At 42.6% G+C, this 14059-nt stretch overlaps 1 protein-coding gene across 1 annotated transcript in view; it reads left to right on the forward strand.

Moving 5' to 3' along the window:
• ENTPD5 (ectonucleoside triphosphate diphosphohydrolase 5) overlaps positions 1-14059 on the forward strand; it is a 35285-nt gene that overhangs the window by 12646 nt on the left and 8580 nt on the right. Inside the window, exons 4-12 of the mRNA XM_025201313.1 lie at positions 3780-3941; positions 4359-4434; positions 6370-6405; positions 7399-7487; positions 9262-9341; positions 10212-10273; positions 10689-10790; positions 11777-11917; positions 12126-12182. Coding sequence (XP_025057098.1) covers positions 3780-3941; positions 4359-4434; positions 6370-6405; positions 7399-7487; positions 9262-9341; positions 10212-10273; positions 10689-10790; positions 11777-11917; positions 12126-12182 — 805 coding nt within the window. The remainder of the gene's footprint in view (positions 1-3779; positions 3942-4358; positions 4435-6369; positions 6406-7398; positions 7488-9261; positions 9342-10211; positions 10274-10688; positions 10791-11776; positions 11918-12125; positions 12183-14059) is intronic.

Raw genomic sequence — 14059 nt, forward strand, 5'->3', positions numbered from 1 at the left:
GCTCCATTTTCCACTAATAACCTTCTTAATTTTTCCTTGTGGGATGACATCTTTGAGGATTGGCCTCAGCCCAGAAGTGATCTTTTTTTCTTGGAAATGTTGAAGAAACATTTGTTCAGTTTCCATTACTAAGAAGAAAAGCGTGTTTTGCTAACTTGAAAAATGGGAGGGTTTTGTTCAGGAACAACTTGAAGACATGAACCATGAAAAGTTAAAGTTTGCATGTGGCAAAGCTTGAATGAGCAATTGTCTTTTAATAAGCTTTGCTTCTGAAAGTCAGTGTAGAAGCTTTAAAGCATGTAAGAGTCATTTTCAGACGCACAGAATGCAAATATTTTGCAAAACAGTCACACAGTTTCAGGGTTCCATAGGTAGGTTTATCATTTTTATAAACAAGGAAGTTAAATACAAACCCTTACATCCATTTCACCATGGGCTGGGAAGATAAAGGTGTGTGTGTCTGTGCATATGTACACCTTGCTGTTGCATTTGGTCTTGAGGCATAGAAGAGGAGTTGGGAATGGAGGCTGATTAAATTTGATCTACCCTTGGCCTAACTTAAAACCAGAACACATTATTTAAAGCCACTCACCTGACTCTATACTTGTGCAGCAACTCCTATGGAATCAGCCACGTGGAAGCAGCTAGTAAAACAGCCTGCAGGCTCAGGCAACAACCCAGTTTCTCTTCTCTGTTGCCATGGTACTTGCCCATGAAATATTTGCAAGAATACAGGTGGCCTAACCCACTGAGCCATCAGTGATCCTTCATCCCAAGCTTGAACATGAGTTTTGCCTTCTGGTAAGTGGAGAACAGAGGAGAAAGGAAATCAGACACTGATTTCTGATTTCTGATAAGAGAACAGATTCAGAAAAGAACGGAGAAAACAGGAAAGTGGAAATAAATGGGGGATGAGAAAAGAGGGAACATACTTGAGGTATGGAGGATGACTCCCATTCATATTTCCAGTCAGAGGTCAGTTCTACTAGGAGAAAAAAATTGGGAACTGCTACCCTATATTGAACCATTCAAGTTTCAAAATTTAATGCACGTGCTTGTTAAGGAATGTTTGGTTGAAGATTCCAACAGCAGCAAGACAGTAATTCTTTGGATAATCTTGAGAGCTAAAACTTGGGAGTTAAGAGATCAGAATTTTCTCTCTGATTCTTCCCCAGATTTACTGTGTGATCTTGTATAGTCATTTAGTTTTCTGCCTCTCTGGTTCCATATCTCTGAAATGGGGGTAGTATTCACCTACCACACAGAATTGTTGTGAAGACCAGTTCATTCTTTATGAAGTGGTACAATTTTTGGAAGGAAGATCTAGAGATGGGCAAATGATTATGGAATCACTCATAGGAACTATGAATTAGACAATCAGTCTAGTACCAATCTTCTAGTGCCTCCCAGGGTTCCTTGTATTTTTCACAGACACCTGGCAAGTGTCAGCAAAAACAAGAAGTAATTTTGATCTCTGTATTCTGCCTACCTGATCTACTTCCCATCACATTCTGCCTTGGGCACGCTTCTTAATGTTAAGCTGCCAGAAGTACAGGCACTTGGTTTATTTGCATTCCTTTTCATAAAAATCATAGAGAATTAGGGCTGGAAAGGACCCCCAGAGGTAATCTAGTCCAACCCCCTGCCTGAGGCAGGATCATCTCTATCCAAACCATCCCATACAACCATAATCTAAACTCTTCATAAAAATACTATCAACCCTGACACAACACAAGAAATAACACCCTAACCTGCCACAAGTCAAGCAGGGGAACCATGGCAGCCAGCATCCTGCTTCTATGAAAGGTTGTTAATATACCCTCAAGAAATCTCAGGTAGAGAGAGGGCCATACACCCTGCTGCAGAGGAAGACAAACCCCCACACAGGCCATACCAGTTTGACAGTGGGGTAAAATTTCTTCCTGACCGCAGCTATGGTGATTGGGTCTGACCCTGAGCAGAGGGGCTAGATCCTCTAGCCAGGAACCTCTGGCTTTAAGTCCCAGTAGGAGCACTGGCACCCTGCTTTTCCCCCTACATCTGGGTCTAAATCCCCAGTCTTGTCTGCAGCTGAGACCCAGTGCCTCTGAGGAAGACTTACAGACACCCTGACACATGTAGCAGAAAGGCAGGGAGGAGGCAGCCAGCCAAGCCCAGAAGTATGGGAAATACCCATGCTAGAACATAGGTGTAGCTAGGCCTATATCATCCCTGACTGGTGGTTGTCCAACCTCTTCTTAAACACCTTCAGTTTTGGAGAGTCCACAATTTCCCTAGGCAGTCTATTCCATTGCCTCACCATTTCAATAGTGAAAAAGTTTTTTTTCCTGATAACCGATTTAATCTTGCTTTGCTGCAACTTCAAGCCATTGTTCAGCATCCTACTCTCTGCAGCAAGAAACTTGGGCTGGTACATAAAAACCACTTTATCCCACAGTGTAATACATCTGTGAGTCTGTTGTCAGGCCACTCAGTGAATATGTGTGCTTCAGCTTTAAAGAGAAAAGAGTGGGACAAGACTTTATGAAGTGGTAAAGTGCAAACCCAGTACCAGATGGACTGAATAAACATTCACTATAAAGAAACATGGTTACCTTCTCTTGTGACTTGGTTTTATTAACGCAAAATGTGAGTAACAAATAGTCATAAGGTTTTGCTGGAGAGGAAGGCAAAAACCTTCCTTAGGGCTCTTTCTTCTCTTTAGAGAGCTAATCTCACCCTTGTCACATTCAAGTGATATCTAAGGAGCCATGGCTATCTTAGTGAGGCAGCAATAATCAACAGGATAGGGCAGCTGAAGAATCCTGCCACCTTGCTATATGGAGTCAGTGCTGGGGAGGGCTGCCAGAGGGTTCAGAAACCACATATGACCTTGTGCACAGGCTGGAGGACATGATGGAGAATGGCAGCCTGGTTCCTCTCTCCCTGATGATCTCTGACTTTTGTGATAGAGTAGTTGGTGCACTGATGACTTCCTGCTAATTTAATGTTATAGGAATTCATTTTGAGGGAGACTATGTGAACATGAAATATCAGGCAAGAGTTGAATGGTTTTTTTAATTATCTGCTGCTTCCATGTCAGTAGTAATCAGCTTCCTGCAGTTTTACCAGATGGTAACATTGCAGAGGAGTGAAACTGCCCATAAAGGAACAGCAAAATATTTCACAAAGAAATGATCACTGCTGCTACCCTGCACAAAGTGCTATAATATACTAAGTAATTGAAGACTTTGTGCTAGTTCATCCAGTTCCTTGTACAATTCCATTTTCACCATTTGAAATTAATCACACTGTTTGCTATTCACCAACTTGGCATTCTTATCTCATTTCACTGTTACATTGCACTGAGTGGAAATCCACAAATACCCTCGCCCTTCCTTCTCCCTTGCCTCTTACAGCAGTAATTACATCAGAAAAAACAGTGGTATTATATTGCATGACTTCAAGATTTGTAAGATATTTGACTCCCCCCTCCTTAAAACTTAAAATTCCATGAGCAAACAAGTCAAATTCCCTCTTCTAACAAGAGCTCAGTAAACAGCTGCCTCCTCATGCTTGATGGTTAATCTGCCTTCTTTAATCTCTCTCTGGTTTTTCTGAGGGGGCTATCACTATGATATCTGAGCATGCTGCTGGCCTTTTGTGTGTACTGCCCTTCGCTCTGTATTTTGTCTAGTAGTTAAGATGAAAGAGGTGATATTGAAGTGAATCCTGCTTTCTGCTCAACAGAGAAAACAGTGTGTGGGGGGGGTGGAAAAACAGCTTCCATTTAATTTTAGGGTGCAGAAACTGTCAGAATACTGTTGGAAATGGCCAAAGAAGCTGTACCACCAAGTCACTGGAAGAAGACCCCAGTGGTGTTGAAAGCTACTGCTGGACTGCGGCTGCTATCGGAGCAGAAAGCCCAGGCTCTGCTCCTTCAGGGAATGATACCAAGGATTGTCTTTGTTCAGTAGTGGAGGTAATGATACCAAGGATTGTCTTTGTTCAGTAGTGGGGTCTTTCACACAGCATCTTTCACAGTTCATTTCTCCATGTTCTTTGCCATGCCAGAGTTCAGCTGTGGGAAAAATAGCTGTAATTCCATAAGGGTGTACAACTCACAGGCCCCAAAACCCTCCTGCTATGAGTTTGAGATCCTGCTGCCTTGATATAGGCAAGATGGTATGTGGAGAGGGGACCCAGTATGTGCCCTTCTTTTCTTTCTGGCATCCTGAGAAGGATGGAAAAGCTTTGCTAAGGACATTCTTGCCTTACTGCTTATAGCCTGGGAGGGAAGGGGAAGCTTTGTCTAATTCCTTCGTTACACAGCCAGACCCCAGGCCCAGACAATTTAATAATCTCTGCTCTTCCCTTAGGTGAGAGAAGTCTTTGAGAAGTCACCATTTCTGGTTCCAGACAACAGTGTTGGCATCATGGATGGATGTTATGAAGGTGGGTGTTGAGAAGGCAAAAGTGGGGAGAGCAAAAGGGAAAGAAATAACTCTGAAAGCAAGAAGGAATGAGAAATAGTCCCCTGGACTGAAGGAAGGAACAGGCTATGACTAGCTCTCAAGATATTTGGAACCACCAGATACAGTTGCATTCGTGGAATTTCAACTACCCAGGTAGCTATTTCAGCTACAAATGCAGGCAAGCAAAGAGTTAATAAGGACACTGTATGATGTATAGAGAATCCTACCAGAGAAGAAGCCTGTATTTGGTACTAGGTGAACAAAAATAGGCAGGGTGACTGCTTCATACATCTTTAAATCTACAATACAAGGAGCCTGAACAGTTGAGTGCTTGCCCATGAGTGGTGGTAGGAGTAAAGATTGTACAGTAATCTGCCATCTTTGACAGGCTAAAGTGGGCAAGCAGCAAAGTATGACACCATTGGAAAGTGCCAAATAAGCACTGAAGAGATTGCTCTCAGGACTTATTTTGTTACATGTCTCATTAACAATCCAAAACATGAGGTAAAAGACCAGCTAATGAATTTTGCAAATAATTGTTTGGAAGCATTGCAAATACTACTGAGGAGAGAAATAATACATAGAAACCTATGAGGGACTGGAAACCTGGGCAGGTAATAAAACAAGATTCATCTTGGAAAACTGCAGCTAATCAAGTAGCCAAGAAACAAAAGCAGAGGAATGGCTGCAAAAGATAATGGGGTAAAGTGGCCAGCAATGTAGAAATTAATTTGCAATATGACATAGCCACAAAATGGGCCAATCTGAATTTTGGTTGTATATCCAAAAGCTTCATCTCACAGACTAGGGAGGCAATAAGATGTCTTTATATATTTCTGATGGTGTTATGGGATGTTATGTTCAGTACTGAGCATTGCATTGCCACATATGTATTGCCAATTTGATGGGTGCTTTGTGAAAATGAGACAAAATGATCAGTCTGCAGAACAAACTGATGTATAGTTAAGTGAGGTGAGCTGACAGGCAATGGAGAAAGGGTATAAGTCTGCAAATAATGGAAGGAAGGACAGATAGGGATGATAAGGGTGATAATAGCATGTAGAGAGAGGTAGTTAGCCATGTAGTCTGAAGTCATATAGAAGGTGGTAGGGCAGAGTGGTACCTTATAGATTAATTCAGAGGCATAAGCTTTCACAAGACAGTAATCTGTGGCTTATAAAAGTTTGTCTCTCTGAAATAGTTAGTGTATTAGTTAGGCCCAACAGAATGCAGTAGAGCCTTCAGCAGTTTTTATTGTTGAAGTTTCCTTCCCAAACCTCCACTACTTTCAGCTGGCTTCTCACCAGTGGTCTTTACCCAGATACTTCCCAGTCTCAATGCCAAATTCAGTGGCCAGAGTAGACAAAGAGATGTTCACATTTTGCTGTGTACAGACACTTAATATACATCTTGGCTATTTGGAAACAGTTTAACCCTGGACTCAAGCTTGGATTTTTCCAGCAGAGATTACCTGGGTGCTTAGTAGTATAATACATTATCAATACTCCACATCAGTTTTGTTTTATTTTAGGCATAGGCGTGTGTTTTGAGATGGGATGTGTATGTACTTTTCAGGTGAGGGATTTACGTTCATAAAAGTCAGCTACTGCCCAGAGGAAATTGCATGCGCTGCCTTAATTCTGTGCCTGTTTGTGTCATCATCATGACTGTGGGCCCAGTTCTTGCTTACACACAGGCACAAATAAACCGCTCCTCACTGTCTCCTCATGTGAGTCTCATCTTTTACATGTGTCATTCTGTGGTAAGTTTAAATAGGCTGAGATGTTTGGGGCAGGCACCTGTTTATCTGACAAGCACCTAATGCTATACAAATCCTGACAGACCTGTCCAAAGGTGATGAAGGGGTGGCAAATAGCAGTTTCAGTGATTCTTTTTTTTCCCCCCTTTTTTGTAGGAATTTTAGCCTGGATCACTGTGAATTTTCTGACAGGTAATTAACTCTGGATGATTTTTCCCTGAACTGAATCACTTCCACAGAAGGGATTCGGCCTCTGTCCCTCACTGCCTTAGCTGGCTTATTCTCTCTCCCCTCTCCATTGTGGAAGCAGAGCTAAAATCATGGCATTTTTTTGTGCAGAAAATGGCAAAATCCTGCTTGGAGCACTGCTTCTTTAATAGGAAGAAGGAATGCTGGGCTGAAGGGCTCTGAGACCCTGCCCAGGGCTGTACTAGCTAGGCACAGCTGTCCAAACAGCTAGATCTAGCACAGATATCCCAAGCCTTGTAACTGGGGAATGCTTGTGACAGTCTTTTTGAAAGAGGGAGAAAAGGGTTGTAAAATGGTTTAAAACCCATTGGGAATTGAACAGCAGAAGTAGAGTAATGGGGGAATTGTTAGTACCTAAACCTTGCCAGGCAGGATAAGAGTTAGCCCAAAATAAGTTCCGAGAATGCAATCTGGTAACAGAGAAAAGAGGCGATGTCCAGGAAACATTTGAGTTACTGGAAGATGAGGCTGTGCCTATCTGAAAGGAAATAGCAGAAGTTGGAGCTGGAGCTCAGAGTGTTTGCCCCTCCGTCCTTTTGTTCTCCAATAATTAGCTAAATCCTGGGATTGTACATATCCTCTTCTATAGCCTGCTAGATTTTACCTCCACACAGTGTGTTGGATATGTAGAGATGTACCCCTTCATCTCTATGGAAATGAAGTTGGAATCAAGTATGTGTGCATGTAAGGAGGGGGAAGGAAAAGGCCATCCTTTCTGTTTCTGCTGTTGTCCAGATATCACCCCAGTATATTACTGAGACAAAGTTTACATTGTGATTTCCATCTTCACTGTGTCTATTTCTGGCTATCGAACCTGTAAGGCCAAATAAGCCCTCCCCTGGAGGTGTGAACCACTGAAAACATGACAGTCTCCATGAAACAGCAGTCTCCAATTTTGCAATGTGATATAGTGGGCTAGTCTGTTATTTTCCACAGGGCAGCTATATGGCCAGAACCAGCAGACAGTTGGGACTCTGGACCTGGGAGGAGCCTCAACTCAAATCACATTCCTGCCACGCTTTGAGGTGAGCAATGGACACAAATGTGTGCAGTAACATCATAACAGTGGGCCTTGGTGCCCAGGTATTCTGAGGGCTTGCTTTGTCAGCACCAGCACCTGCTCTCCTTCATACTGACAGTCAGATAATAACAGCTTGTAAACATAAGATCCTGTTGAAGAAGAAGAGAAAAACAAAATGGATGAAAACAAAGGAAAACAGCTTGTGTCATCTAGGCCCAGGCTAGAAGAGCCTCTCAGTGCTGGCTAGACCTCAAACCTTACAAATGCCTAAGGTTCCTGAGGAGGCTTTTTGCATGTCATCAGGAACTCAGAGTCAAGTCTGTGTCCTTCCCTCAAGGACAGGAGAGAATGCCCTTTATACAGCATAACCAGGCTATCTCTGTTAAGCCACATTTTATCCCTTCACCTCTTTTTTGTGTCTAGAGAGACAGTCCACACCTGTTCAAGCTTGTAAGAAGTTCTTTATCTAAACTCTTTGGGAACATTTTAACCCTAACCCAAGCTTGTGTTTTCCCTACAGAAGTCATCTGGGTGCTCAGTAGTAGAATAGTGCTTTATCAATTGTTAACATCAGCTGTAGTGTTTTAGGCATAGTCATGTGTTCAGAAATGCACAAGAGCTAGGGTTTCTACCTATCCAATCTTTTCTAAAGGTTCCCATGCCCAGACGAGCCTGGCTTCTAGGACACACAAATTTCCCTAATAGTATTTGTTCCCTGTAAAGTAACATTATTTCATATCAATATGTTTCAGTCCTGCACAATGGTGTTCTGTTGAAACATGATACAGAAGTTTATCTTGCTCAACAGAGACTCAGGTGTAACAGGCCCATGCTCTCTTTGTAGGGTAATACCAGCTTAAGTTGGGCCCAGGACTAGAACAGCAGTGGTTGTTACAAACCAGGGGATTTTAGTTCAGAGACAGAAATATGAAGGGGCTAGGAGGGACTGCAGGGCTCATTGAGGTATTTCATTGGAACTTTTTGAGAAAAGGAGTCTAGAACTGAAAGGGCTTCATGAAGAACTGAAAGGGCTTTTTGCAGATCAGGACTGATTTGCATTAGCCAAGCGATATGGAGGAAATGTCCACATTTCCTGCACGTACATTCTGCCTAGTTCTAGTGGGTACTGTCAGCCTTAGAGTGCTAAGCACAAAACTCATTTTTTGGAGACAAAAATCCCTGCTAATAAAAAGTCACAATTTTGAGAGAGAGACGGAGCCCTCCAAAAACCCACCACTAGTGGAAGAAAAGGATGATTGGGTAGCTCACAACTGAACACAGCTGTGGAGAATTGGATTCTCTCCTTGGCTCTGCCACAGAGTTCCTTGCAGTATGTGGCAGGTCATCTAGATCACACTTTTCACCCTGGTCACAAATTAGGTACTTTTAATTTGTCCATAACTTGCGACTTTGGCATGATATGCTGAAGTGTAGAATGCTTACAGCTGCAACTGAAATCAATGGGAGCAGTGCTCTGAATGTGTGCAGTGCTACATCATAAACTGTCATCTGAAATTAGATCCCCCAAATTAGCTAATGCTTTTGGATTTCATTTTGTCCTTCGGTTCCCTCTATGTAAAGTGGAATAATACTAGGTCCTCATTCCCAAGGGACACTGTGAAAATAAATGTGTGTGTTTGTGAAGCATGCATGCTGTAGTGATGAGCACTATATAAAAGACTGTAAGGAAAGTAAAAATTCTCTGTATGTAATGATTAAAATCAGATGTTTTTGAGAGTCAGAGATTTAAAAAAATGTTTCCATTTACTTCATTTTAGGAAACCTTGGAGCAAACCCCTGTGGATTTTCTTTCCTCATTTGAAATGTTCAATAGCACGTACAAGCTCTACACTCATAGGTGAGGAGCAAGCTGCTGCCATCTCCCTTGGGGAAATCAGTTCTTAAACTCACTGTCTCTTTGTACTGAAATGCTGCCAGGATTCTTCTCACTTTTGGCACTCATGGTTGAGGCTGTTTCTGTTGTTCCCTTCTAGACCGAGTGAACAGCAGCTGCGTCACGCCTCGCCATTGACCACTAAGGCAGTATTTTAATAATTATTTTTTATCCTGTTCCCTTACCTATAGTAGATGCTTGTGGCTGGCCTTCCTTTTGTGTTATGCTCTTTTACCAAAAATATTTCACTCCTACCCTCTTTATTCATCATATTGTACCTTGCGGTCATTGTGACTGTATTAACCAGGTTCTGTTGCATTGTAATTCCCAACACTGAGTCCTTGAGTTCCCTCTGTGTAAAATGGGATAATAATACATTCTCATTCCCAAGAGGTGCTGTGAAAATAAAGATGTTTGTGTATCATGCATACAGTATTGATGAGCACTGTAGAAAAGATGAGGAAAAAACATTCTTTTGAAAAAACATATTTATATTAATCCCCCTTTCTACGCAGTGCTTCTGCACAGTCTTTGCTATTTTGTATCTCAGAAATTAATGTAATTTCTTTTTTGAGTTATTTAACAGCTGCTTCTTTTTTACCCAAGGAACTAGATTCAGGCTCCTTGTACACCTGTTTTTGCATTATTCTCTTGGCACTTGGATTTCTTCTTTTGCCAGAGAGAAGCTCTAAAATGTTGTGGGGGTAGGTGGGATTGGAGGCACAGAAAGGGAACCTAGTTTGCACATGCTCAGGTTTGGGACTGGCTGTGGGTGAAGCATGTCAGATGAGCCAGGACAAAACTGCAGTGTTATTGTTGTTTTGTTGTTTGCAGTTATTTGGGTTTTGGACTGAAGGCTGCCAGACTAGCAACGCTTGGAGCCTTGGAAATAAAAGGTATGTTAAGGTGAAATAGCCAGGTTGGATACTTGAAGAGAGAGGTGGAGTTAATCTTGTAGCTGCTTCCCCTTTCTCATGTCTCCCCTCCACCTTGATCTCTCCCTTTTCTCTATATCTTTGGGTTGATGGACCTATCCACAAATATATTTTTCACTATCAGATGACAAGCCCAACTGCAGAGTATCCTGCAGGATGGAACATATTCTAAAGATGAGATTTCCTCTTAATGTCAAATCAGTTTATGCAGCATGTAGTGACTTGGATTTCCTAATCTATAATTCCCATTGGATCAGTCATAAGGGACTGGGTTTTTCTGTCCTTCATCTGGAATGCTGCTCACAGATTATGGGGTGGGGTACGTGTGTGGGGGGTTCCTTGCACTTCTTGACTTCCCTCTGTGGTTTCATTCCAGCAGTGGATGGGCAGATGTTGCGAAGCTCCTGTTTGCCAAAGCAGCTAGAAGCAGAATGGCATTTTGGGGGAGTGAAATATCAGTATGGTGGCAACAGAGAAGGTAAGTTGAGGCAACTTGCTTCTGCTAGACAATGATTTGGGTGCCAAGATAAGTCTCAAACCCTGGAGATAAGGTTTTTCTTAGCACTCTTTCTGTTGTCACGTTCTTTTGCAAGATGTCTCTCAAGGCTTTAGGGAAATGATGAGGCCACCTGGCCCTGTAGGAGTTGTCATTTAACAGTGCAAAATGCTTTAGATCCCTTTAGCAGGGGAAGCTTTGGAGCTACTTATCCCATTGCAGTGTTATGGGCACTGAGCTCATAAAACTCATGGGTAGAACTGACCTTACTGAGGTGATGTCATCTCTGTTGTATCATATTCAGTGGGTGAAAGCCTCTTGCAGTTGGAAGACTGTTGGTACTCCTGTCTGTGACCAGGATACCTAGTAGATGAAACTGCTACCATCAGGTGATTAAAGTAGGAGAATATAGGAGTATTGATACTGATGACTGGTACTGGTATATGCTACTATGGAGACCCTGAGGGCAAAGTTTGGGGTTATGTCATTGGAACAGAACCCCTGAAGTGATAACGCATGGGGAAGGAAAGGAAACTTTAAGCCTTCTAATAACAGTGGCTCTGTACAACATGGGGTCCCTGATGGCAAAGTCTGACAATGGGAGCTTCCCTCACACCATGGAAGCCTCTGCAATATGATCTCTGAGGGATCCACACATAGCTCTGCATATAAGTGCTGTACTAACAGGACCAGGCACTAGGGTGGGCAGGTCCTGACTGTGTCCATGTGCAAGGCTGGAATAGAGTGAAGAGAGTTGCTGGGATGTTATGGAAGAGAACTTTCTTTTGGGAAGAATATCTAAACTCTTCACCCCTTTGCACTGTGCTGCCTCCTCACCTTTATGGGTTGTGCCTTCCTCCTTAATTTCTCCCTTAGTTTTTTTGTTCTTGCTGTCCCTTCTCATCCTGTTGTTACTGGTTCCTCCAGACCCGATCTACCTTCATCCCTGTGTGTTTTTGCTCTGGCAGGGGAAACTGGATTTGAGCCTTGCTATGCAGAAGTGGTGAAGGTCGTACAAGGAAAACTACACCAGCCAGATGAGATTCGCAGGAGCTCCTTCTATGCCTTCTCATATTACTATGATCGAGCTGCTGACACCAACATGATAGGTAAGTCAGCTCCATGCAGTTTGTCCTTGTTCAGTAAATGAAGCTTTCACTATCTTGTACTCTGCTCTGTGCATCTGAATTGTACTTGAACTTCTGCCTATTCTCTGCACAGGATCCATCCCTTGCCTCAGTGCTGGGCTAAGCTCTCACTTGAACAGAAATTTCTCAGGCTTGTGATGATGACACTTTCTCATTTTTTTCTTTTCAGATTATGAAAAAGGAGGAGTTCTAGAAGTAAGGGATTTTGAAAGAAAAGCTAAAGAAGGTAAGTAACATTGGGAGACCTGCAAGGTAGAGGAGGGGAGATGATAAAATATATATAGTATTTATATATGATACATATCATATATTTGATTTTAAAATATATACAAACGAGTTAACTTTAGTGGTCGAACCTGTTCCTCTCCATTGTTTAACAGATTCTTTAATTTTTATAGTGGAAACAGTATCAAAGAATACGAAGTAGAGAGTTAGTGGCCTCACACATCAGTTTGGGAGTGGGGGGGTGTTGTTCATGAAGGTCAGTGGGGAAGAAAGTTGATCTATCCTAAAATCAAGTTTTCCTTCTAGATTCCAGGTCTCTTGAGTCCAGCAGATCGGTGGCCCTTGTTTTTTTTCTAGTTTACTATTTTTTTTTTTTAACTCCCTAAACCACCTGGAGTGTCTTTGCAATTTCTAAAAGTTAGCCTGGCTACCTCCTCTGGTTTTCACTTTCTTATTGGCTTGTGTTAGTTGTTCATGAACCACCACCAGTTGTAGACTGTTGATCTTGGTGTTTTCAAAACTAATGAAGCCCTATTTAGGTTGTTATTGTCTCGGCCGGCCGGAGCCGACTCGAGGTGATTTAGAAATTACTCAGTCGCTAGGCGGGCTGGTGAATGGAGAGGCAGACAAAGCTTAGTGGTTGCAAAAAACTTTACTTACGCCGCTTGTAGCCGTGACGCAGGTGGTCCAGTCGCTTGAACAACTATGTGAGTTGCTCCAGCTGGCAGGGCTCAGGCCAGCTAATCCGTCCACAAATTAAGCCAGCGGGGAAAGGGTACGTCGAGGATTGCGCTCGGCGACGGGGAGAAGAATCGATAGGTGATCAGTCTATCGACCAGCTCAGCAGCAAGTCAGATCTCTTTAGAGGCACTCTGCAGCGTGCTCAGAGTTCTCCGACTTGGGCGGAAGTTGCACGAAATTTTAAACGGCTAGCAAGCCAATTACTAGCCGCCACGTAGGAATAATTTAGAACTGGCCAATAGCGGGACACAAATTTGCATTCAAATGGTGGGAACTCTCTTGCACCGAGGTTTTTCTGTTGCAACAAAACCCTTTGCTGTGCAAGAGGCTCTCATGTGGCGGGGAAATTCATCCAACACTGAATAGGGCATCCCTGATAGCTAAAACATCAGCCTAACGAGTGAAATCCAAGACCTGAATATTGAGAACTCCCTGTTTTTCACCAGGAGAGTCTAAGTTATATGGGCCTGGGGTGAACTTCTTAAAAAAACCCAACCCCAATTTCCACCCCTCAAAAAAAATCCCATAATTGATGCAAGAGCCCCATTAGTTAAATATAGGTTCCTGGGTGACCTATATGCTTTAGATATAGAAGTTAAGCTCTTAACTCCCTTAGCAATTTTTACTTTTGTTTGCTCTAGATGTTTAGATGTTAGCTCTCAAGGCCCGATCTAGCACTCACTCAAGTTAGCATAAAGCTTTCCATTTATTTCATTTGGGAATTGAATCAAGCTATAATTTTATGTGTAAAATGGTTACACTGCTTAAAGCCTGTAGAAATAAGCCCAAGGGTCAAACAGTCTCTGCTCAGAGTTTATCTAAACCAGTGGTTCTCAACCTTTTGAGACTTGAGGCACCCATCACTTGACTCAAGGTTCTCTGCCATAATTTCTGTGAATTGAGCAGTGCCCCATTTAAAAAACTCACTTATTACAGTGCTTACCTCCTTGCAGAGAGGCTGGGCAGTGGCCAGGCTTGGATGAGCCTGAGCTTGAGCCTGAATTTATCTCATTGTACTCACAGCACCCTTCAAAAGATCTCATAGTACCCTAGTTGAGATTCACAGATTCATAGATGTTAGGGTTGGAAGGGACCTCAATAGATCATCGAGTCCGACCCCCTGCATAGGCAGGAAAG

Source organism: Alligator sinensis, unplaced genomic scaffold (assembly GCF_000455745.1).
Source record: "Alligator sinensis unplaced genomic scaffold, ASM45574v1 scaffold280_1, whole genome shotgun sequence".
NCBI classification, from domain to species: domain Eukaryota; kingdom Metazoa; phylum Chordata; order Crocodylia; family Alligatoridae; genus Alligator; species Alligator sinensis.